The sequence below is a fragment of the Oncorhynchus gorbuscha genome, linkage group LG14, assembly GCF_021184085.1.
Source record: "Oncorhynchus gorbuscha isolate QuinsamMale2020 ecotype Even-year linkage group LG14, OgorEven_v1.0, whole genome shotgun sequence".
Taxonomy (NCBI): Eukaryota; Metazoa; Chordata; class Actinopteri; order Salmoniformes; family Salmonidae; genus Oncorhynchus; species Oncorhynchus gorbuscha.
Window position 1 is genome coordinate 19,860,102 of NC_060186.1, and position 25,305 is coordinate 19,885,406.

The 25,305-nt window shown below is 45.2% G+C and overlaps 1 protein-coding gene across 1 annotated transcript in view; it reads left to right on the top strand.

Annotated features, from left to right (window-relative positions):
• LOC123995500 (inositol 1,4,5-triphosphate receptor associated 2-like) overlaps nt 1-25,305 on the top strand; it is a 34,620-nt gene that overhangs the window by 2,355 nt on the left and 6,960 nt on the right. Inside the window, 23 exon segments of the mRNA XM_046299152.1 lie at nt 7,822-8,474; nt 8,857-8,961; nt 9,446-9,626; nt 9,993-10,051; nt 11,648-11,723; nt 11,808-11,966; nt 12,125-12,242; nt 14,190-14,240; nt 14,879-14,956; nt 16,017-16,073; nt 16,394-16,453; nt 16,732-16,796; nt 16,934-17,027; nt 17,231-17,365; nt 17,656-17,757; nt 18,933-18,965; nt 18,967-19,085; nt 19,879-19,990; nt 20,884-21,163; nt 21,894-21,946; nt 22,883-22,982; nt 23,166-23,340; nt 23,688-23,763. Coding sequence (XP_046155108.1) covers nt 7,850-8,474; nt 8,857-8,961; nt 9,446-9,626; nt 9,993-10,051; nt 11,648-11,723; nt 11,808-11,966; nt 12,125-12,242; nt 14,190-14,240; nt 14,879-14,956; nt 16,017-16,073; nt 16,394-16,453; nt 16,732-16,796; nt 16,934-17,027; nt 17,231-17,365; nt 17,656-17,757; nt 18,933-18,965; nt 18,967-19,085; nt 19,879-19,990; nt 20,884-21,163; nt 21,894-21,946; nt 22,883-22,982; nt 23,166-23,340; nt 23,688-23,763 — 2,913 coding nt within the window. The 5' untranslated portion in view covers nt 7,822-7,849.

Consider the following 25,305-nt stretch of genomic DNA (forward strand, 5'->3'; position numbering starts at 1 on the left):
CTCCCCGTATGCCTTCACTTCTGTCATCATGAAGTGCTTTGAGAGACTAGTCAAGGATCATATCACCTCCACCCTACCTGATACCCTAGACCCACTCCAATTAGCTTACCACCCCAATAGGTCCACAGACGATGCAATCGCCATCACACTGCACACTGCCCTATCCCATCTGGACAAGAGGAAAACCTATGTAAGAATGATGTTCAACACAATAGTACCCTCCAAACTCATCATTAAGCTTGAGACCCTGGGTCTCGACCCCGCCCTGTGCAACTGGGTCCTGGACTTTCTGATGGGCCGCCCCCAGGTGGTGAAGGTAGGTAACAACATCTCCACCCCGCTGATCCTCAATACTGGGGCCCCACAAGGGTACGTTCTCAGCCCTCTCCTGTACTCCCTGTTCACCCATGACTGCGTGGCCATGCACCTCTTCAACTCAATCATCAAGTTTGCAGACGACACTACAATGGTAGGCTTGATTACCAACAATGATGAGATGAGCCTACAGGGAGGAGGTGAGGGACCTCAGTGTGTGGTGTCAGGAAAATAACCTCTCACTCAACGTCAAAACAAAGGAAATGATCGTGGACTTCAGGAAACAGCAAGGGGAGCACCCCCCTATCCACATCAACGGAACAGTAATGGAGAAGGTGGAAAGTTTTAAGTTCCTCGGCATACACATCACGGACAAACTGAAATGGTTCACCCACACAGACAGCATGGTGAAGAAGGCGCAACAGCGCCTCTTCAACCTCAGGAGGCTGAAGAAACTTGGCACCTAAAACCCTCACAAACTTTTACAAATGCACAATCGAGAGCATCCTGTCGGGCAGTATCACCACCTGGTACGGCAATTGCACCGCTCTCAACTGCAAGGCTCCCCAGAGGGTAGTGCGGCCTGCACAGCGCATCACCGGGGGCAAACTACCTGCCCTCCAGGACACCTACAGCACCCGAAGTCACCGGAAAGCCAAAAAGATCATCAAGGACAACAACCACCCGAGCCACTGCCTGTTCACCCTGCTATCATCCAGAAGGTGAGGTCAGTACAGGTGCATCAAAGCTGGAACCAAGACTGAAAAACAGGTTCTATCTTAAATCCATCAGATTGTTAAACTGTTATACTGCCAGCATACAGACTCAAATCACTGGCCACTTAAATAAATTGATTTAATAAAGGTATCACGAGTCACTTTAAATAATGTCACTTAAATAATGTTTACATATCCTACATTACTCATCTCATACTGTATTTTATACCATCTATTGCATCTTGACTATACCGCACGGCATAGTGCATAGATATATTTATATGTGTTCCTGTGCAACTGGGTCTTGGACTTCCTGCCGGGCCGACCCCAGGTGGTGAGGGGAGGCAACAACTTCTCCGCCACACTGATCCTCAACACGGGGCCCCCCCAGGGGTGTGTGCTTAGCCCTCTTTTGTACTCCATGGGTCACCCACAACTACGTGGCCACGCACGACTCCAACTCAAATATGAAGTTTGCTGATGACACAACAAACAACGACAGAGCTGAGGGCATTGGCATCATGACATTTACCCAGTGCCAGGACATTTTAGCCAAAAACCTGTTTGCATCTCCCAGGAGGCTTAAACTTGGCCGCAGCCCATCAAAATCCACAAATAAATGGTTAATTGACCACAAAATCAACATTTTGCAATTGCCATCTCAGTCTCTGGACTTGGACCCCATTGAAAACCTGTGGTTTAAATTGAATGGAGCGGTCCATAAGCGCAGACAAAGGATACTGGTGTTGTGTCTTTGGCTATGTCGGATTAAGTGATATGACACGCTATTCTATAAAATAATTTCTCCCTAATTAATATCACCTGATTGAGCTAATCATGTAAATGTACAGTGCCTCGCGAAAGTATTCGGCCCCCTTGAACTTTGCGACCTTTTGCCACATTTCAGGCTTCAAACATAAAGATATAAAACTGTATTTTTTTGTGAAGAATCAACAACAAGTGGGACACAATCATGAAGTGGAACGACATTTATTGGATATTTCAAACTTTTTTAACAAATCAAAAACTGAAAAATTGGGCGTGCAAAATTATTCAGCCCCTTTACTTTCAGTGCAGTAAACTCTCTCCAGAAGTTCAGTGAGGATCTCTGAATGATCCAATGTTGACCTAAATGACTAATGATGATAAATACAATCCACCTGTGTGTAATCAAGTCTCCGTATAAATGCACCTGCACTGTGATAGTCTCAGAGGTCCGTTAAAAGCGCAGAGAGCATCATGAAGAACAAGGAACACACCAGGCAGGTCCGAGATACCGTTGTGAAGAAGTTTAAAGCCGGATTTGGATACAAAAAGATTTCCCAAGCTTTAAACATCCCAAGGAGCACTGTGCAAGCGATAATATTGAAATGGAAGGAGTATCAGACCACTGCAAATCTACCAAGACCTGGCCGTCCCTCTAAACTTTCAGCTCATACAAGGAGAAGACTGATCAGAGATGCAGCCAAGAGGCCCATGATCACTCTGGATGAACTGCAGAGATCTACAGCTGAGGTGGGAGACTCTGTCCATAGGACAACAATCAGTCGTATATTGCACAAATCTGGCCTTTATGGAAGAGTGGCAAGAAGAAAGCCATTTCTTAAAGATATCCATGAAAAGTGTCGTTTAAAGTTTGCCACAAGCCACCTGGGAGACACACCAAACATGTGGAAGAAGGTGCTCTGGTCAGATGAAACCAAAATTGAACTTTTTGGCAACAATGCAAAACGTTATGTTTGGCGTAAAAGCAACACAGCTCATCACCCTGAACACAGCATCCCCACTGTCAAACATGGTGGTGGCAGCATCATGGTTTGGGCCTGCTTTTCTTCAGCAGGGACAGGGAAGATGGTTAAAATTGATGGGAAGATGGCTAACAAGTTGAATCAGCAATACAAAATTGGGTTTAATTATTTATTTACTAAATACCTAACTAATCACACAGAATTCCACATACACATAATTGATCATAACTTGATTACAAATGACGTCATAAAGGAAAACGTCCCTAGCGGGCGGAACAGATATGACAGCTTGTTGCACAAAAGAAAAGGGCCTGGGTTTGAGTGAAAGAGCGGGAAGACTGAGGAACAAAAGGACGAAGCTGTGCTTTCGTAAATACAGTATCTTATGCATTCTAAATTACCTCCCATTTGCGCTTCGGTAGGTTGGAAGATGGAAGGCTGTGTTGCCAAATCGAGTCCTTTGTCCTTTGGAGAATGTCTCTGGTGGTCAATTGGATACGTGGTTGTAACGTCGTTGTGTGGTAGACGGGATACTCTGTCTGTTCCTTCCTAAGGAGGTTTGCAGCTGCTGTTGCTAACTCAACGGCTAGGAGGTATCACTTCTGTAGTGAATAATAGTTCAACGTTCATACCATTTGCAACCAAAGCTTACGCTGATGTTGGCTTCATTCTGTAGTTAGTATCTGAACCATTCTGACATCGGACCGTCGTCCTCGCATCCTCAGAACAGGAGGTTACATTGTCGTCAAGGCTTTATATAGGAAGGGAGAGGAGGGTGTGTTTGAAACGTTTTATAGCCCATGTCCCTTCACAGGGGCTGGCCACTGATTGAGCATAGCCCTAACCTTATGAAAACCCAAATCTCACATTTTAGAAGCTAAAATCACATTTCATCTCATCACGAATAATTTCATATTCAAACATTTAAATTTAACAACAATTCCATGTGAATCCGATAACTCTGATGTGTAGACTTTCCAGTGTAGAGTTTATGTCATCTTATCATTGATGAGAATGTCTCAGATGACAACCGAACTGACATCATATTCATTAAGTACCACCGCATATGTTCAATTGGTCGGCTTACCAGAATATAGTTCATTTCCCCCCACCTTCTGCAGTTCCCAGAATCTCTATGTTAACCAAAGGGGTTTGCAAATGTAACATCAGTAGGGTAGAGAGAGGAAAAATGTGGGAAAAGAGGTATTTATGACTGTCATAAACCTACCTCCAGGCCAAGTCATGACACTGGGAAACATTCTGTATGGAGGAATAGTCTAAGATCCCTCCAAATATGTTCTCCAATCTCATCAAATATTTTAGAAAAAGGCTCGGTGCCATTATCCTTGCAAGGTGAGGTACAGTATATTGGAAGCAGGGGTGGCAATCATTTGTACCCCAATCTATTTTAGAAAAAAAAGATTACTTGTTAAACAAAATCTCTTTCTCTCAACAATTGTATTAGGATAAAATATTATAATTTTCCCCAAAAATATGCGTGCAATGTAGCTCAGTATTTGTGTTTTTTATATTATACAATCTTTTAGATAATCTTTATCAAGGCTGACAATCATTTTGGACCTGACTATATGTGTACAGAGGTAGGTTGTATCATTGAACATAAATATAAACGCAACATGTAAAGTGTTGGTCCCCTGATATAAATAATCACAGATATTTCCCATACACAAAACATATTTCTCCCAAATTTTGTGTACAAATTTGTTTACATTCCTGTTAGTGAGCATTTCTCCTATGCCAAAATAATCCATCCACCTGACAGGTGTGGCATATCAAGAAGTTGATTAAAGAGCATGATCTTTACACAGGTGCACCTTGTGCTGGGGACAATAAAAGGCCACTCTAAAAGGTGCAGTTCGGTCACACAAGTTTTGAGGGTGTGTGCAATTGGCATGCTGACAGCAGGAATGTCCACCAGAGCTGTTGCCAGAAAATGTCATGTTTGTTTCTCTATCATAAGCTGCTTCCAATTTGAATGCACAGAGATACCGTGAAGAGATCCTGAGGCCCATTGTTGTGATATTCATCCACCGCATCACCTCATGTTTCAGCATGATAATGTACGGCCCCATGTCTCAAGAATCTGTACACAATTCCTGGAAGCTGAAAATGTTCCAGTTCTTCCATGGTCTGCATGCTGACCAGACATGTCACCCATTGAGCAAGTTTGGGATGCTCTGTATGACAGCGTGTTCCAGGTCCCTTTCAATATACAGCAACTTCGCACAACCATTGAAGAGGAGTGGAACAACAGTCCACAGGCCACAATCAACAGCCTGATCAACTCAATGCGAAGGAGATGTGTAGCGCCATATGAGGCTAATCGTGGTCACACCAGATACTGACTGGTTTTCTGATCCACGCCCTTACCATTTTCCTTAAATGTACCTGTGGCCAACAGATGCATATCTGTGTTCCCAGTCATGTAAAACCCATAGATTATGGCCTCATTGATTTTCTTATATGAACTGTAACTCATTAAAATCTTTGAAATTGATGCATGTTGCGTTTATATTTGTGTTCAGTATATAATATGCGTTGTGGTACACAACCAAACAGGTTTTCCTCCCTGGATTGTCCCTGCTGTTTATGGCTTTTCACTTACTGTTCTTCTCTCATTTATATATTAAATGTACATTGTCTCCCATGCATGTATTACCCTAAGTTTATCAAAGCCCACTACAATAAACCATACCATTGTAGATGCTAAATGATGCACAGACATCTCAAAAGACACAGACAGGAAGAGAGAGAGAGAGACAGAGAGAGAGAGAGAGAGAGAGAGAGAGAGAGAGAGAGAGACACAGAGAGAGAGAGAGAGAGAGAGAGAGAGAGAGAGAGACAGAGAGAGAGAGAGAGAGAGAGAGAGAGAGAGAGAGAGAGAGAGAGAGAGAGAGAGAGAGAGAGAGAGAGAGAGAGAGAGAGAGAGAGAGAGAGAGAGAGAGAGAGAGCATGAGGACAGAACATTCATTACAAAATATGTTGTGGAAAGTGTTAACAGTGTTTCATTCTTCAGTGTACATGATATATGAAATACAGTGTATCTAACTATTATTATTGTACTTTAGTTGGTATGATACCATATTATGTGCTCTGTGTGTTTTTGCCGGCAGGCTCTCTCTGCAGACTTGGACATACGGTTCATGTTAAGCATGGGTCTGAAGAGACACACTTTGTCAGAGAGAGTGAGAGAGAGAGATTTGAACTTGTATTGTACAAAAGACATTCCAACATGGACCATTGGTATAGATTTTCAATAGCCTATAAGCTCTCTCTGAGGAAATTATGTGACCTAACCTGTTCTTCACTCTTAGAACACATTTCTCCATGCAGAACCCTTGCAATGATCAATTGTACTATCTCACAGACATCAGAACCATGTTTGTATTGTTATAAACAGTAACAAAGTTAACCATTAGCTTACATTGAGGTGTGCTGTTTACATTGGGATCACAGCACGTCTCCTGCAAAATAGGTACATTGATTTGGCATTAGTTAACACGATATTCTATTCTTTAAAGTTAGCTCAGCTCTATTCTATTCTAATCGAAAGACATGGTGCAGTCTCTTTATTAGCTAAAGATACAAAAGAACACAGGACAGGGCAGCAGTAGTGGAGAAAGTACCCAATTCTCATACTTGAGTCAAAGTAAAGATACCTTTAATAGAAAATGATTCAAGTAAAAGTGAATGTCACCCAGTAAAATACTACTTGGTTTTAAATATACTTAAGTAGCAAAAGTAAATGTTGTTGCTAAAATATACGTTAAAAAAGTATGTCACACTCCAACACTCAGACATAATTTACAAAGATTTTGTGTTTAGTGAGTTCACCAGATCAGTGGCAGTAGGGATGACCATGTCCTGCTAAGCATTCAAAATGCAATGAGTACGAGTCAGGGAAAATGTATGGAGTAGAAAGTACATAATTTAGGTATGTAAGTGAAGTCAAAGTCAAAATTGTCAAAAAAGATCAATCGTAAAGTAGAGATACCCCCAAAAACGACTTAAGTAGTACTTTAAGTACTTTACACCAGGGCAGGGTAGGCACACTGTAATCAACTTCATAGACAACACCTGGCCGGTGGTACAGCGTATTTGTTGGTTTTTACCACTTTCTCCAATCACACATCTCCAATTGTGGATTTTTACACTGAAAAATAACTGACTTTCGATTTGTGAGTCTGAAGGTCTGTGATCAAACAGGGATGCAACAATATTATTGGCCACAAAGGGTCAGTGTTGGCTTGGTTTTAGATGAGTGATCTACCTACTTCTTCGGTTTCAAATTGCAAACACATGTCACTCAAGCGCTCTGATTGATTTCCCGAGTGTGGTTTGACTTTGAAGGCTGTATCAAGCGAATTGAGACGTAAAGGAGGACTATTTACGTTTACAAAATATAGGCAACACGGTAAAGAGAGGTAAGTAGCCTACATCAAAATCCAAGTATAAACTACGATAGTCTGTCGTTCATATTTATTGAAAAATAAAGAAAATTGGCGTCAATTATTCATGGCAGTCCTTGTTATCGTATTTTGCATAACCCAAGGCTACAACATGTTTGTCTTGTCAACAAAATATATATTAGGGCAACTCACTCTTGTTAGTTTAATGTTTTTAGAAACATTTGTTAGTTTACAGAAGATTGATTTAATAATAAGTGTCCTTTCAGTTAGTGGCTCAGGTAAGCTCGTTATTTTTATCCAGGTAGACTGCTGGCGTGCTGTGCTCTGTTGCTCCCATTTAAAAACTAACCCTATGGTCTACACACAAGAAACACAAGAAGAATACACTACAACAACCTCAATCAACAACTGTAGTCTATTTGGGATGTCTGAAATGTGATGAACTTGGGAAGTATCTGGTGTGATGGACTATCAGTGTAATTCCTCTCCTTTCACTAAACCCGTCTCCTTTTAATGATTTATTTGACCTTTACTTTACCAGGCAGGTCAATTAATATCAAATTCATGTTTACAATGAGGCCGGTCTCCAATGACAGTTTCTCCTCTCTCCAGTTCTTGTGTTGTCACCCCCTGCTCCAGCATGGACCTTGGAGTGACCCATCGTCAACGCCACAACCCTGTTGACAGCATCTGTCGTAAGCTGCAGACCATCCAGCGGCACGACCGTGCGGTTAACCCCTCCTCGCCCTTCCAGATTCCAAAGTTCACGTCCAGCAGCTACGACAGCCCCCAGTCCAGCCTGCGCCGCAACCTGGAAGTCATCCTGAAGAAGCGCGAGAGGGAGGGGATGTTAACCCCCAAGGGTTCACCCCAGCTTCCCAGGAGCTCCTACTGTCCCAACTCCAGCCCAGCCAACCCCACCATGAACCCCCCAACCCCGGTCAATGCTACGTTTACCATAACAAGTCATCCTGGGGAGTGGAGGGGGGTGGGGTTAGGAGGGCAGAGGGACTGCTCCACCCCAGCTGTCCAGACTGGAGACACTTTTTTCAGCTTCTCTCATGGTCACCAGTTTACTCAGCCTGAGGCGGGGACAGGGTCTGACGGCAGCGAGAGGCACAGGACCCCATCTCTGACTCGCACACCTGCACAGAGCCTGCTGTCCTACAACCTCAACTTCTGCTCGTCAGACTCCACGGCCAACCTGCTGCAGTGTGAGCTGCCTTACCCGGCCCTGGTTGTCAAGAGACTGTCCATGGGAGACGGTAAGGGGGATACACACACACTCACCGTGGGATTATGAAAGCACTGCTCAGTTCTTAGTGAACAGTGACATCAACGGTAACTATCGATCGTGAGGTTAAGAGCATTCCTCAGGCCTGTCACACACTCCTTTCCGTTTGCCATCTCTTATGTCACACACCAGTATGTACGTTTTATGATGTTGCCTCAAGGAATGTTATGCAACTGACAGAAGATCAATCATGTTTATTGGCCACTGATGTTGGCTGATGAAGTGGCCACTGGCCAGTGTAGTTACAGAAAGTGTGTGTGTGTGTGTGTGTGTGTGTGTGTGTGTGTGTGTGTGTGTGTGTGTGTGTGTGTGTGTGTGTGTGTGTGTGTGTGTGTGTGTGTGTGTGTGTGTAGGAGCCATGTCCTCTGAGAACCGGAAGGAGATGACTGAGGTCAGTCTGATCTGTGAAGAGGATTTACTAGACACCATTTTCCATGTTTGTGACACCCAGCGCAGAGGTACGCACTCGCTCACATACAGCATTAAACTCTCAAAGTATCAAATGTATATTGAGCACAGAAGTACACTCAAAATATCAAATCTAGCACATTGTGGAGTACACACTCTTTTATCCCGACTCACCGTATCAAACACGCATGAGGAGGCACAATCTCATACACACACACTCACTGTGATAAAGTTTTGTTAAAAAGGCAGCCAGTAATTTACTCCACTGGGGTGTAGCCAGGTCTGCTTTCTTTTCTTTGTTTCTGAAGCAGTCAATGACGTGGTACAGGTGCTCTAGATTCCCTCTGGGTGGTGGTCTCTCCACAGTCCTATTTTGTTTACTAAAAGCTGTTACTGAAAGAACCTCAGGCGAAGGAAGGCGATTGCTATGACTCCTGGGGAGGTCCCTTCCCATGCTAGTCACCAGACTGACTACAGTAACCCAGTAAATTACCATGATAAAGACGGTAACCTGGCCTCCTCCTGCTCCTTCAGGTAAGGTGTACGTGTCTCGTATCGTGGACTACCTGCGTCACACCACCAGCCGGGATTCTGAGGACAGCGGGCTGGAGGACCTGTGTAATATGCTGGACCCAGAGCACAAAGATGTCTCCATAGACCTGGACACCTACCACGCCATCATGAAGGAGTGGATCGATGACTGCAGAAAGAATGGGTACTGGAGATGTTTTCTGTGCCCCCGAAAATGGCACTCTTCCCTTTTATTGTGCACTACTTTTGACCAGGGCTGTGGTCAAATGTAGTGCACTACATAGCAGTGCATGTTGTCTTGTCCCTCTTTTGCCTGTAGAGGGTGCTGTGTTCTAGTTCATGTGTTCTGTCACACGGGCAAATGGATACCAACTTTTCAGTCGAATATTCTCATCAAAGAGCTTGTTGTCTATTAGATAAGCTTCTGTAACTCTTGTGTTGTAACAGATACATTAACCTCTGCGTGTGTGTGTAAGTAAGCCTGTGATATTGTGTGACTGTAATGTCATGTTTCTGGGTGTCTGTCTCCTTGTCTTCACCACAACCACAGGGACGACACACCAGAGGACCTAACTCAAGAGTCTGTCAGACTCCGAGACAGCCTGTCAGGTGAGTTGATACAGACGTACAGTGCCTGCAAAAGTATTCATCTCCCTTGGCATATTTTCTATTTTGTTACATTACAACCTGTAATTTAAATAGATTTCTATTAGGAACTAATGTAACGGACATACACAAAATAGTCCAAATTGGTGAAGTGAAATGAAAAAAAAGTACTTAATTCAGGGTTGAGAGATAAAATAAAAAAATCTAATTTTGAACATCCCATGGAGCACCATTAAATCCATTTTTTTAAAGTGGTAAGAATATGGCACCACAACAAACCTGCCAAGAGGGACACCAACCAAAACCCATGGACCAGGCAAGGAGGGCCTTAATCAGAGAGGCAACAAAGAGACCAAAGATAACCCTGAAGGAGCTGCAAAGCTCCACAGCAGAGATTGGAGTATCTGTCCATAGGACCACTTTAAGCCGTACACCCCACAGAGTTGGGCTTTACGGAAGAATGTCCAGAAACAAGTCATTGCATAAAGAAAGAAATAAGCAAACATGTTTTTTTTGCCAAAAGGTGTGTGGGAGACTCCCCAAGCATATGGAAGAAGGTACTCTGGTCAGATGAGACTAAAATTGAGCTTATTGGCCATCAAGGGAAAATCACCTCATCAACCGAGAACCGCATCCCCACAGGGAAGCATGGTGGTGGCAGCATCATACTGTGGGGGATGTTTTTCATCAGCAAGGCCTGGGAAACTGGTCAGAATTGAATGAAGGATGGTTGGTGCTAAATGCAGGGAAATTCTTGAGAGAAACCTGTTTGTCTTCTAGAGGTTTGAGACTGGGATGGAGGTTCACCTTCCAGCAGGACAATGACCCTAAGCATACTGCTAAAGCAACACTCGTGTGGTTTAAGGGGACACATTTAAAGTCTTTGAATGGCCTAGTCAAAACCCAGACCTCAATCCAATTGAGAATCTGTGGTATGACTTAAAGATTGCTGTACACCAGCGGAACCCATCCAACTTGAAGGAGCTAGAGCAGTTTTGCCTTGAAGAATGGGCAAAAATCTCAGTGGCTAGATGTGCCCCTGCCAAGCTTATAGCTATATACCCCAAGAGACTTGCAGCTGTAATTGCTGCAAAAGGTGGCTCTATAAAGTATTGACCTTTGTGGGGTGAATAGTTATGCCCGCTCAAGTTTTTTATTTTTTTGTATTCTCTTTTTTCACAATAAAACATATTTTGCATCTTCATAGTGGTAGGCATGTTGTGTACATCAAATGATTGATACAACCCCCCCCCAAAAAAAATGTTTTAATTCCACGTTGTAATTCCACGTTGTAATAGGAAAAATGCCAAGGGGGGTGAATACTTTCACAATCCACTGTATAGTCTGTCAGACTCTGAGCCTGTCACAGACGTATAGGAGACATTAGAGGACTAGTCAGAGAAATGGATGACTGTCGTGAGGGGTGAAGGTTTTCTCTTGTACCATGCCTCCATGTAGCTCTCTCTCTCTCTCGCACCACCACTCACTCACTCTCTTACACACACAACTTCTCATTTTAGCAAGTCAATGTATTTTCTCCCTCATTCTTTCTATAAGCATAGACCACTTCTCTCACTCCATCTCTCTTCTCTCCATCAGCTAAGAGGTCTGTCCTGCTGAACATGACCTCGGGTAGTCTGGAGGCATTCGGAGGGGAGGTGTCACGAGCAGATCTGTAAGTAATGCTCGTGTTCCTGTGTGCATGCAATTGTCCAATTTGACTGTGTTTTACCCTGTATGTGACTGTTTCTCTCCCCAGTGAGACGTCAGACCTGGTGTTCTGTGTGACCGACCTGCAGTTCAGTAACCAGAAGCTTCAGGAGGAGGTGAGGAAGCTGAAGCAGAATGTGGAGACCATGGAGGACCATAACCAGAAACTAGCAGAGGAGAACGAGGAGCTCAAGTCACAGGCCAGACTGTATGGATTGTACACACACACACACACACACACACACACACACACACACACACACTTTTGAGATGCCTGCCTTCCTTTTCCGCCTTCTCTCAATTGAACCTCCTATTAGGCCCCACATACACACACCCAAGTATAATGTCCCTCTCTCCCCCCTGTAGAGGCCAGCAGCTGGCCCAGAAGGAGAAGATGTTGAAGGATGAGGTGGAGGAGATGAAGATGAGTCTGAGCTATACAGAGGAGGGCAGAGCCAGGGCCTCGGCTCAGACCAAACATATGGTATATACACTCACACACACTACTTCACTGTCATGCTATTCAACCATCTACACTGAACAAAAGTATAAACTCAACATGCAACAATTTCAAAGATTTTACTGAGTTACAGTTCATATACGGAAATCAGTAAAAAAAAAATGTTTTTAAAATAAATTAATCAGGCCCTAATCTATGGAATTCATATGACTGGGAATACAGACTTGAATATGTTGGTCACAGATACCTTAAAGAAAAGGGGCGTGGATCAGAAAACCAGTCAGTATCTGGTGTCTCCACCATTTGCTTCATGCAGCGAGACATCTCCTTTGCATAGAGTTGAGCAGGCTGTTGACTGTGGCCCTTGGAATGTTGTCCCACTCCACTGGAACACGCTGTCGTGTACGGCGATCCAGAGCATCCCAAACATTCTCAATGGGTGACATATCTGGTTGGTATGCAGACCATGGAAGAACTGGGACATTTTCAGCTTCCAGGAATTGTGTACAGATCCTTACGACATGGGGCCGTACATTATCATGCTGAAACATGAGGTGATGGCAGCGGATGAATGGCACGACAATGGGCCTCGGGATCTCATCACGGTATCTCTGTGCATTCAAATTGCCATCTATAAAATACAATTGTGTTCATTGTCCATAGCTTATGCCTGCCATACCATAACTCTACCACCACCATGGGGCACTCTGTACACAGCGTTAAAATCAGCGAACACCTCGCCCACACAACGCCATACTCTGTCGGCCATCTGCCCAGTACAGTTGAAACCAGGATTCATCCATGAAGAGCACACTTCCCCGGTGGCCATCGAATGTGAGCATTTGCCCACTGAAATCGGTTACGACTCCGAACTGCAGTCACATCAAGGACCCTGGAGGGGGGGACTACGAGCACGCAGATGAACTTCCCTGAGAATGTTTCTGAGAGTTTGTGTAGACATACTTTGGTTGTGTAAACCCACAGTTTCATTAGCTCTCTGTGTGTTTGGTCTCAGACGTTCCCACTGGTGAAGTAGAATGGATGTGGAGGTCCTGAGCTAGCGCAGTTACACGTGGTCTGCGGTTGTGAGGCTGGTTGGACATACTGCCAAATTCTCTAAAACGACAGAGGTAGAGAAATTAACATAAGATACTCTGGCAACAGCTCTGGTGGACATTCCTGTAGTCAACATGCCAATTGCATGCGCCCTCAACTTGACATCTGTGGCATTGTGTTGTGACAAAACTGCACATTTTAGTGACCTTTTATTGTCCCCAGCACATGGTGCACCTATGTAATTTCATGCTGTTTAATCAGCTTCTTGATATGCCACACCTGTCAGGTGGCTGGATTATCTTGGCAGTGGAGAAATGCTCACTAACAGGGATGTAAACAAATTTGTGGACAGAATTTGACAAATGTTTTTTTGTGTGTATGGAACATTTTATGGGATCTTATTTAGGTTCATAAAACATAAGACCAACACTTTACATGTTTCATTTTTGTTCAGTGTGTATTGAAAACAGGTGCTTCCACACAGTTGAGGTTCCTGAGTTCATTTAGGGTCATCTATAAAGATGCTGGACAGGCCATTATTTTGGCTACCATGGCTATGCCGCCATAGGATGATAATGCCCGTGTCCACGAGGCACAAGTGGTCACTGAATGGTTTGTTGAGCATAAAAATGATGTAAACCATATGCCACGGCAATCTGTTACCAGACCTCAACCCAATGGAACACTTATCGGAGTTTCTGGAGTGGTGCCTGAGGCCGCATATTCCACCATCAACAAAAACCCAAACGATTTAACGTCTCGTGGAAGAAGTGTCGCATCCCTCCAACAGTTTTAGACACTTGTAGAATCAATGCACCTTGGCATAGAAGTTGTTCTGTCTCGTTTTGGTGTTTCCTTTGGCTGTTTCCTATACAACGTCCACAGTCCTATACTAACTCAACATCTCCCCAACAGGAGAGGGAGAACCAGAGTCTGATTGCCAAGATAAGCTGTCTTCAGGATGAGGTGCTGTACTGGAAACCTTTCTCTCCACACAGAACCCCTTTCAACATCTACATTGCTCTTGGGTCATTTCATTACTTTATCATGTATTTAATTGGAGGCATCTTAAAGGCACCTCGAGGGCTTCTATGTGATTGTCATTCCTTTTAATGAGAGATTTGATCTGGTGGCGTCATCAGGATTGTGCTCACCGACCAATCAGTGTCATTGATCAGTTATAAGTGCCTACTAGGGCGACACAACAAAAGCAGCAGGACTATCTGCTTCCCCTGGGAACTTCCTGTCTGCTGTTTTTCCAGGATCTAAGAAAGTTTTTCCCAACCCTGGTCCTCCATTACCCACGACAGTACAGTTTTGTTGTAGCCCTTGACAAACACACCTCATTCAACACATTGAGGACTTGATCATTAGTTGACCAGTTGAATCAGGTGTGTTTGTCCAGGGTTACAATACAAATGTGTGCTGTTGGGGTTACTGGAGGACCAGGGTTGGGAGAAACTGATTTAGGAAATGCCATTCCATGGCTATCTACTCTGATGTACCTTGTCCACTTTTAACTGACATGGTAGGGTAAAATAAGGCATCTTTTTAGGGTAGAATTACTCATCTCTCCCTCCTCCTCCCCCCTACCTGTGGACTAGAACATCAAGGTCACCATGGAGATGGATGACCTCCAGAAGAGGATGATTGAACTGTGTGACCTAAACGCTGAGCTGCAGGTGGGTCCACACAACTATATTGAACAAACTATTGTACTGTCGAGGGATTAAGCGATTCAAGGTTGGCAACTAGAAAGCGGTTTCCTGGAAACAGATTAAGCCTAGTTCTCAACTAAAAAAAACAACTTTCAATTAAGATTCTCCATTTTTAGAATGCTTCTTAGTCCAGGACTAGGCTTAATCTGTTTCTGGTCAACTGTGCCCAGAAGAAAAGGTTGTGTGAATGTTTGTTTTGCCTTTCATGATCTTCTGAAAAAGTCCTGGAGTGCAGTGCTATGGACCTACGTAACTGGCCTTTAGGATCAAAGTGATCACACAGGAAGCGGCGCAGGTCCTAATCCAGGCACTTGTCATCTCCCGTCTGGATTACTGCAACTCGCTGTTGGCTGGGCTCCCTGCCTGTGCCATTAAACCCCTACAACTCATCCAGAACGCCGCAGCCCGTCTGGTGTTCAACCTTCCCAAGTTCTCTCACGTCACCCCGCTCCTCCGTTCTCTCCACTGGCTTCCAGTTGAAGCTCGCATCCGCTACAAGACCATGGTGCTTGCCTACGGAGCTGTGAGGGGAACGGCACCTCAGTACCTCCAGGCTCTGATCAGGCCCTACACCCAAACAAGGGCACTGCGTTCATCCACCTCTGGCCTGCTCGCCTCCCTACCACTGAGGAAGTACAGTTCCTGCTCAGCCCAGTCAAAACTGTTCGCTGCTCTGGCCCCCCAATGGTGGAACAAACTCCCTCACGACGCCAGGACAGCGGAGTCAATCACCACCTTCCGGAGACACCTGAAACCCCACCTCTTTAAGGAATACCTAGGATAGGATAAGTAATCCTTCTCACCCCCCTTTAAGATTTAGATGCACTATTGTAAAGTGACTGTTCTACTGGATGTCATAAGGTGAATGCACCAATTTGTAAGTCGCTCTGGATAAGAGCGTCTGCTAAATGACTTAAATGTAAATGTAAAATGATCCCCCACGCCTGCTTCTGATTGGTCTGCCTGTGTGTTGTGGATGAGTGCCAGTGGTTTCATGGTGTAGTGTGTGTTCTCTCATCCACAGCTCCATAACCATTCCTTTGATGCTGTCGTGAGTGAAAAGGAATCCCTCATACTCCAGGTCAGTATCATCTGAATAAAAAAACAAACCATTTCTTTATAGTACTTTTAGTTCCGTATCTGTTCAGTAATGAATACAGATGGGTCATTGTTGTAGTCGGGCTGTCACCTACTGTACATTCTCTATGATAACACGGCTGTACAAAGCCAAAGTCACATTGTAGATTGGGGTCCTTAGATCAGTGATAACCCAGGCTTCAGGGCATAGTCTGTTGATCTGTTCATTCATATGACCGTACATTTGGAATGTTTCAGAGACATTGTCCTGGGGGGAAATACGATAATCAAGAATATTGCTGTCATGTTGTCTCCCCTCTACAGAAGTGCAGACAGATTGAGGAGCTGATGACTACAGTGATGGAGTACTCATCAGTCACAGAGGTGAGGAGGCTGTCTCGGTAATCATTACCCTATCCCAAATCTCCCCTTAGCCCCTACTCCCATGCACTAGATCATAAAGGAATGGATGTGTACAAGCAGCAACGCTGTACCCCCACTGCTCTGAACCGCCGACCAGAGAGCTCTGCAAAATGATTTCTCTCTCTCAGCAGAGCCCTACATGATATGCATGTCTTTGTCTGTCAGCTGCAGTGATAATGTATTAGCTGCAGCAGTAGTGGTGTTATCTAACCGTGTTTGATGTCTGTTGTCTCTGACAGCTGTTGAGAGCAGAGAAGACCAAGCTGGAGAGCCAGATACACATGATGCCGCCAGACATGGCAGCGTAAGTACACTGTACTTGGAGCCTTGACTGGTCTAGTACCAGGATTGGGGAATTCTGTGTATTCTCTGTTTAACTATGTCCTTTTGTCTTTGTAGTTTGTTCTGATTGGTTCTCTCCTCTCGCTCTCCCTCTTGCAGTGCAGGTCTCTCCCTGTCGGTGGCGTACAGGTTGAACCACAGCACTTCAGGATCCCTGCAGACAGAACTGGCCCTTGCTCAAACACCACCGGAGGTCAGATAAATATATCCCCTCGTTCCATGTTTGCAGCCTGTGAATTGAACACCCACTCTCTCTGAGTACGCTCACACCTTTGAGAACCAATCCACTGTATTCACCCAAAACTTCAACTCCAGGGACCCTATTATGCTATCGTTTACTGAAACCATCAGCCTATCCGCTTCAGGGTTAATGACCAAGTCGTGTTTTATTTCCAGGGTGCGGCGTGTGTGTCGCCACTGAGCTTTGCATCTGTGCTAGATGAGTCTCTGGACAGGGAGGTGTTAGTGCTCCTGCAGGGCCCCACACCTGACCAGATGTCCCCGGAGTTCAAGAGCCTCATCAACAAATTGGTACAGCAGACATTGTCCCAATTGTACACTATAGATACAGCAGTCCTGATAATTCATTAGATATCTTCAGCCCTTACTGTCCTAATTATGCACTCAATACACTATGCAGGGACTGGTATCTAACCAGCACACATTTCAAAAGCATGGAGAAAACTACTTTTTGTGCATCTATGGTATGATTGTGGTGTAGATGCATGACTCATTTTCTTCCATAGAAAATTGAATTGATTAGTACTTAAAGTAGTTACACGGATAACCTGAAACACAATTGTTTTTCTGGTTGTTTTCAGAAGAGGGATTTTAAGGACGAGGGCCTCTCCATCTTGTCAACACTCAGAGAACTCCTGCACCACTATGGAGGACCAGGGGCTAGTAAAGACCCCAGACTGCAGGTGAGGGGTATACACACACACACAATCTCAATCTCACGCAGGTGCACACACACTCGCTCTCCCTCTCTCGTTCTCATTCATTCTTTCTATCCTCTTTCTCTGTCCTTTCTTCCCCTCTCATTCTCTTGCTCTCTCTGTCCTCGCTCTTGCTCTCTTCTCTCTCTGACACACACACTCATGCTCCTCTCGTTCTATCTCTTGCTCTCTTCTCTCTCTGACACACACACTCATGCTCCTCTCGTTCTATCTCTTGCTCTCTTCTCTCTCTGACACACACACTCATGCTCCTCTCGTTCTATCTCTTGCTCACTCTCCCTCAATCTTTCACTATTTTTCTATTGTTCTCTCTCCCTCACTCACACACACTATTTGAGTGGATGTATCAACCCACTATCCAGCTCAGTGGTAGAGGAGGATGTTACTGAGTCACTCTGTACCAGAGAACTCTAGGTGTTTGTGTGTAGGTGTCCTGGGGGGTCACATATCTGTATCAAAGAAGAGGTTGGTGTTTCTCTAGGTTCAGAGATTTGAGAGAAAAGAGTAAATAAATACCTTGTGGTTTTCCATCATATTGCTTTTCACTTATCCTGTTCTTTCAGATCAGTGCAGAATACAGATACAGGAAATGAGACGCGGAAAGGAGCAATTAGGCTATTGAGATGCACCCTACTGAGTTCAATGTGGAGAGTAGGGAGGAGTTTGGGCTGAGTAGGACTCTCTCTGCTCGTAGCTTTTAGAGGATTACATAATATGGCTGTTCTCTCTCTCCTCTCCAGAGATCCCTAATCTACAATGTTATATAACTCTCTATCCCATCAATGCCTATTAATGCAGCATGTGCTGTAGTGTAATTTCAGTCTCTCTCGCAACACACACACACACACTCGCTCTCTCTCGTTCGGTCCTTGTCACCTCCCTCTGCCACCCTCTCTTTCATTCCCCCCTCTCTCCCTCCCTTTCCTCTCTCCCACCTCCTTTCTATCTGCATTCGTCAGACATTTGTCAGACACGTCCACAGTAAACATTCTTCTTGAGTAAAGAGTGCAGTAGTGTCACTGTGACTAAGAGATGGACATACAGTAAAGTATGTCTAGTACCGCTGGATAGGCTGTCTGACTGCCTGAGACCCTGTAGCGCCAGGAAGAGGCTGACTCCCTGCCCTTTCTCCCCCACAGGCGGTGCAGTCTGAGCTGGATCGGAGGAGGACTGGAGTGGGGCCTCAGCCTGGAGCAGTTGGACCAGTACACCGACTCCCTGGAGAACGAACTGATCAAGATGGCCAGCAGCATAAGGAGGTCCCGCACTGAAATACTACACCTGTCAGTCAGGTGAGTGGGGGTTGAGTGTGTTTGTGTGCGTGCCTGTTGGAAGTGAGGGTCAAGAGGAACTAGTGCTGCTTTTCTCTCACTGGTGAAGTAGATTTTGCGGGTCTTGTATAAGATAGGGTTACAGTGTGGTGGGAGGGGCTTTCATTGTCTAAGAAGATGCAGACACTGTGCAGGAGGGATCTAGGGAGGAATTGGTCATATTTGGTTGCTTCCCTCTGCTCTCCTGAAGTCTCTGTGCTCTGGGTCTGACTGGGTGACCTCTAACCTGTCTAAGTAGTGGTTGGGTCCTGGTCCAGTATGGCTCTGTCTGTAGCTGCCTCACTGCCACGTGGGCCCGTGCCACACTGCCGCCTTGCTCTGGAGGATAAAAGGGGAAGGGGGGGACCGTTATCAGGCCAGGCTGTGGGAACGTTGTCTGGGCTAGCCAGCTGTGCACAGGCCCTCTGGACTAGTCTGGGACTGGGTGTTAGGGGCTGTCCGATACTGGGAGTTAGGGGCTCTCCAGAGCTCCTGCCATCCTAGTACAGGCTGGGCAACAGCAGCATGGGACACTGCATGGGCCTGCGGATTGGGTACAGTATGTTATGTTATGGACCCTTCACTACGCTGTCAATGGGCTGGGTGAGAGTGATGAATCTGTTCATTTGCTTTGTAGTCACTGGATGCATGATTGCCGTGGTTTCAGAAGTATTTGTGTCGTGTGACCATTTTTGTTGATGTTTTTGGGAGTGTGTTGCTTTACGTGTCTGTCTGTGTAAATATGTGTGTAATTTACGTGGGTCCGACCGTGCAGGGTTCAGGAGCAGGAGAATCAGAAGCGGCAGCTGCGTGAAGAGTTGGACCGGCTAAATACCCCGGGGGACAGCAGGGAGGCCAGCTGCCAGACACCCGACGAGGACACACAGGTAGGACGGGGAGAGAGATGGAGGGAGGGAAGAGGTAGACGGGACAGCAGAGACGAGCTGTGAAACCCCTGACCCTGATGATCCACAGGTAGGACTAATTGAGAGATGGAGAAAGAATGGGGGAAGAGGTGTCCCCAGTGTGCCACAGATGGCATGTAGCTTTTGAATATCTGTGGAATATCTTGTAGAAAGATGGTATGGGAGAAAGATGTCGGGTATAGTGGATATTGGGCTACTGTTGGGACACAGGCATTGAGAGCCATGGAACATTGCAGAGAATAGGACTCGGATTCAGATGGTGAATAGCTGTGTAACCTTTGGAGTACGTTTTTCCATCCAGATTAAGAGGCTGTTTAATAGACTCTAAAGGATGGAGTGGGAGGCTGAGTGGACACTTAGAGCACTTTCTGATCAGGAGAAATATTCTCTGTCCTGTTCTGTCATGTTAATTTGTCTATCGGCCGTAGACACAGATCTAGGATCAGTTTACCATCTCTCCAACCTTAACTATTAGGGAAGAGAAACGCACAATTGATCTTAAATCAGCTAAATGTAACTTCATCGTACTCCATGTTTTTGATTTGCTGTTAAATTCTGAAATCTCACATTAGCAATTTGAACAGGCTCCATTCTATGTATATATCTATAATTTATTTAAGTAGGGACAGATTCAATTAAATCATTGACACATTGAATAAACAAGTAACTTTATCCTACTGTTTGTTTTGTATTCATTAGACTTTTTAGACAGTTTTCCCTGTGCTTCTACGTGCTCTTTGGTGTCTAGGCAGAGTTACTGGAAAAACCTATTTCTGCTAATGTGGAAAATGCTTTAGAAATAGATTTGATTGATTCCCTGAACAGGTTTTAATTCAGTTCATTTATTTTGTCAGGCTGGGGAAGACCTGGACTGGGACGAGGAGTTTGTCCTCCAAGACTTCCTGAAGAACGAGGGGGTGGAGACGTACAGGGACTTCAAGAGTCAGGAGATGGGACCGACGGAGGAGGACAGACTGACGGAGAGGGGGGACCAGCCTGGAGAGGTGGAGGTTGGGGAGAGGTGGACCGTGGTGGGGGGAGAGGGACCAGAGGGGGGAATGAGGGGGATCTCCCTTCTCTCTCCTCTCTCGGAGCAAAGTGAACCCGACCAGACGGAGGGAGAGGATCTGAGAGGTGAGTAGGATTCCACAGATTAGTAATGATCATATCCTATTATAACTCCATATTGGGCTGTATTTTAGTGAGTTTACAGGAGTTCCTGTAAGGTTTCTGTGGTTCTGGGCTACTGAGCTGGGTGAAACACTGGGTAAACCAGGGGTTAGTGAGTCCATCCAAAAGCCTGTGTGGATCACCCCTGTAATCCCTGGAGTCACAGAGTACTCAGCCACCCTTGAAGAACCACACCCACACAGCCCTCTGGGGTTTGTGGCAAGGACAGCCATAGATGGCCAGGGTCTCCAGAAAGGGACCTCTTAGTGTGTGTCCTGGTTAAAAGCCCCTAGACGGCTCAGCCTTCTGTTTGTGTGTGTGTGTGTGTGTGTGTGTGTGTGTGGCTTGTTTGTGTGTGGATTGTTGGCAAGTCTTCTATGCCCCAGCCTTCTATGGCCAGGTGTTAAAGTCATCCAAACCTAGTGGAAGTGGTCTCCCTGCATCACTGGCTGCCAGAACCCAAAGAATGTGGTTATTACTGCCTCTAAACCCACTCTAACACAGACAGGGAGTTTAACGGGCTAATAATATGGTCTAAGATGGTAGTGGGTGGGGCTTAGTTTGACATTGCCAGTGACCACAGCTGAATATCACAGAGATGATTTTCAACTTTAACTAATTAGCTTTTCTTCATTCCGGTCTCTCTCCCCCTCCCCCCTCTTCCCCCCCTTCCCTCCCTTTTTTCCTCTCTCAGAAACCACAGCGGCAACAGACTGTGACCAGAGGGTGAACAGTCTATCCCCACAGGTAGATGGCAGTCTTTAAAAACTATTACTCTGTATGTAACCTTATTGTGTCAGTGTGCTTTAAAGCTTTTCTCTGGATTAGTTTTCTGGTTGTCCACTCCAGACTTGACTGTTGGTTGTTTGTCATATAAATGAATTGGTGTTCATTTGAGTAGAACCCCCACCTTGGAACATTGCTTTGAATGGGGATGTCCCTTCTAGCATGTAGATCTCCGTAGTCGTCGGAGTGCATGTGACCGTATGTGGTGGTGATAGTTTTAAGGGGCCACTTCTTCCTTTGGTGTTGGTGGGCAGGAAAAGGGGGAATGGTCATAGGCCCCGTTGAAATACAAATACTGAACATGCATCCTTCCCTCGCCTCTTCCTTGAATGAATCAGCTATCTATCCTGATCACTTAGGTTTTGTGTGGCTTTTACCAGTCCTGTTATCATGTCTGATCAGTGACCACTCCAAGGAAGGAACAGAGTAAGGGAGCATTTTAAGAGCATTGGAACAGGAGCAGAAGTGTTAACCACACCTCGGTGAATAGACAACAGGACATGGACCAATCTAGGCTGGAACACGCACTCTTTCCATCTTCCTCTCTCATACTTTTTACTTTCCTCCCACTTGACAAACTCATGCAACCTTGCTTTTATTCATTAGTTCAAGATAGACTAAACGGAATGGCTCATCTTCTGAAGTCGCGCCTTCTTACTTAATCGGATCGATAGGGAATGGACAGTGACTCACACTGATACAGAGGTGACGTAAGAGGTTGTTTTATACACTTTTGTTGTTGGATAAGCAAAGGCACTGTTGCTTGCCAGTCTGATATCGCTACATCCTTTCACATGAACTGAATGGACAGGTGGCTGTTATGTATTGATGCTCGTCTGTTGATCATATTCATACTTTTCTTTCTCTTTTAAATGATATGTATGTGTTGTGCCTCAGGGTGCCAAATTACCAGAATGCTTTGGGCCTGAGGACGCCCACCAGCATGCTGTTGACACCGAGGAGCATCCACTCCCTCCCTCCCACTCTTCTCTATCGGGTAAGACAAACTCTTCCTCCCCTCTGATCAGTCTTTTTCTCTCTGCACCATGTAATCCCTGACTCTCTCTAGCCTGCAACTACAGCAAATTAATATCTCTCTTCATGCATTCAGTATATTTCATTGAGTTGGATGGCCCTCTCCAATGCCGTTCCACTTATGACTCCTCACCCTTTTGTCCAGATGCAATGAGCCCTGACACCATAGTGCCCCTTCTACAAGACACACCTCAGCCTGGCTCACCAGAACATGACAGGACCATCACTGCTGGGAACAGTCCACCCCCCAGGCTGGCTGAGATGGTATCTCCCAGCTGCACTTACCCTGTGATGAATGCGACCATTTTACTGACTTGCAGGTGAGATCAGAGCTCTGTGGCTTTTACAATAGTCGTAGTTTCGGTGTGAGTGCACTGTAGCATGCCTCTCTTCCTCTCTGGACACATTTGCCAGTCAAATGAGTTTCAAGTTGAATGAGGGAAATGTTGGCTGTGTAATTGGGCCCCTTTAGCGATAATTTGCATACCCACGATGCACCTGTAATCGGGGCTGGGGCAGTGACTTTGCTCTCATAGGTTTGCGCAGTCAGTCAGTGACCCCAGTTGCTTCCTACTATCTGAGAGAGATAAGCACACCCCGAATCATTTGTCATTTCTCTGGTTGGGCTCTATGCGACGCATACCTTTCACCTTTCTCTCGGGGTCAGCTCCCAGCAGACAGACGGCAGTGAAAGAGGAAAAGGAGAGGACATCACCACCTCGACCAATATGAGTGACACACAGGTCAGTACAATACACAGGAAGTATTTTAATGATGGGAAAACTAACTTCCTTCATTGACAGTCGCAGCCACTGCGACACCATCTCTCGCCTCTTGACTTCCCCTTTTCTATCGTTCTCTTTCCCTCTTTTACTCTCACTCTGTTCATTCTCTTCCTGGTTGGGCTGAGTGGCACTGTTGTGGATGGGATGGAGGGGTATGGACAGGGCCTGGTCGTCTGAGGGCTGTGCCAAGAGAGGGGTTTAGGGTGGAGGGGGACACATGGTCCCTCCCTCCTGTGAGTATTCTGCTCCAGTTGCTTCACTGCACACTTTGCTAAGGGAGGCAAGTATGACTTACTTGGTTTCTTCATCCAGATTGTGTACAAAGGATGTTATGTCTGTGTAATAAGTCTTTATGTTTACGTGTATACCGTTGTGTAGTCGACTAAACTTTTCTCTCTATTTTCTGAGCCGGTTTGTGTGTGGTTATTTAAGTGTTGTCCCAGGGGTTAGCTGTGAGTCCATCGACAGAGACAGACATGCTATTTCTGTTATTCCAGTCTCCTGCTCTGTGTAGGCACAGTGGGGTGGCACTCCCAGAGGGAGCAAACATATTTCTTCGAATAGAGTTAAGAGTGCAGGTTTCATCTGTCTGGGGTGAGGATTCGCATTTAGAGCTGGATCTGTGTCAGTTTGGTAGACTAGAGAGGAGTGAAAGAGCAGGTAGCCTAGCGGTTATAACATTGGGCCAGTAACCGAAAGGTTGCTAGTTCGAATCCCCGAGCCAGGTGTAAAATCTCTCTGTGGGCTTGAGCAAGGAAGTAAACTCTAATTGCTCAAGGGTGGCCATTGATGATGGCTGACTGTGACCCAAACTCTCTGAGGGTGTCTTGGGGAGAAATAAGTTATTATGTTTCTGTTTGTAGGCTAGTAATCCAGTTGAATTTATGTGAGTTTATAAAACTCAAATCAACTATAAGGATTAACAACCATAACCGGGATCCCAGGACAGGGAAATTACAACATTTTCCCCCAATGTCGCACTAATTCAATTCCACAAGATGTACACCATGTGCAGCAGCAGATTGGCAAAACAGTTAAATAGCACATTATCCACGCGTGTTGTTGCATGGAATCCGAGCATATATACTTCACACAGTCGCCATAAATTAAAATCACACACATAATTGACACGGCCGGACTGCACACAGAGACCCGAACCAGTTTAGAGGTTGCATGATCAAAAGCATGTCAAAATACCGCTAGAACTTTTCCCGCGTCCACTGCGCGTCTCCTATTGCTGCCTATATGAGAGTTTCCGTAGAGAATGTGGGATTAACAAATGTTACGAGAGTATATATGGATATTTGCTTTTAGAGTTGATCCCCATTTTTAGATGCCTTGAAATGTAAACAATTTCCTCTCATCTGTTATTCACGAGCTGACCTGCTATCTGCATAATCATCAACTCGATTTTGCCAAATAGACGATATTATGTCATTTCGTTGGTTATCTAGCAAGCTCAGCAACTTTGGGGATGTGACTTTTGTTTGACTGCTGTTA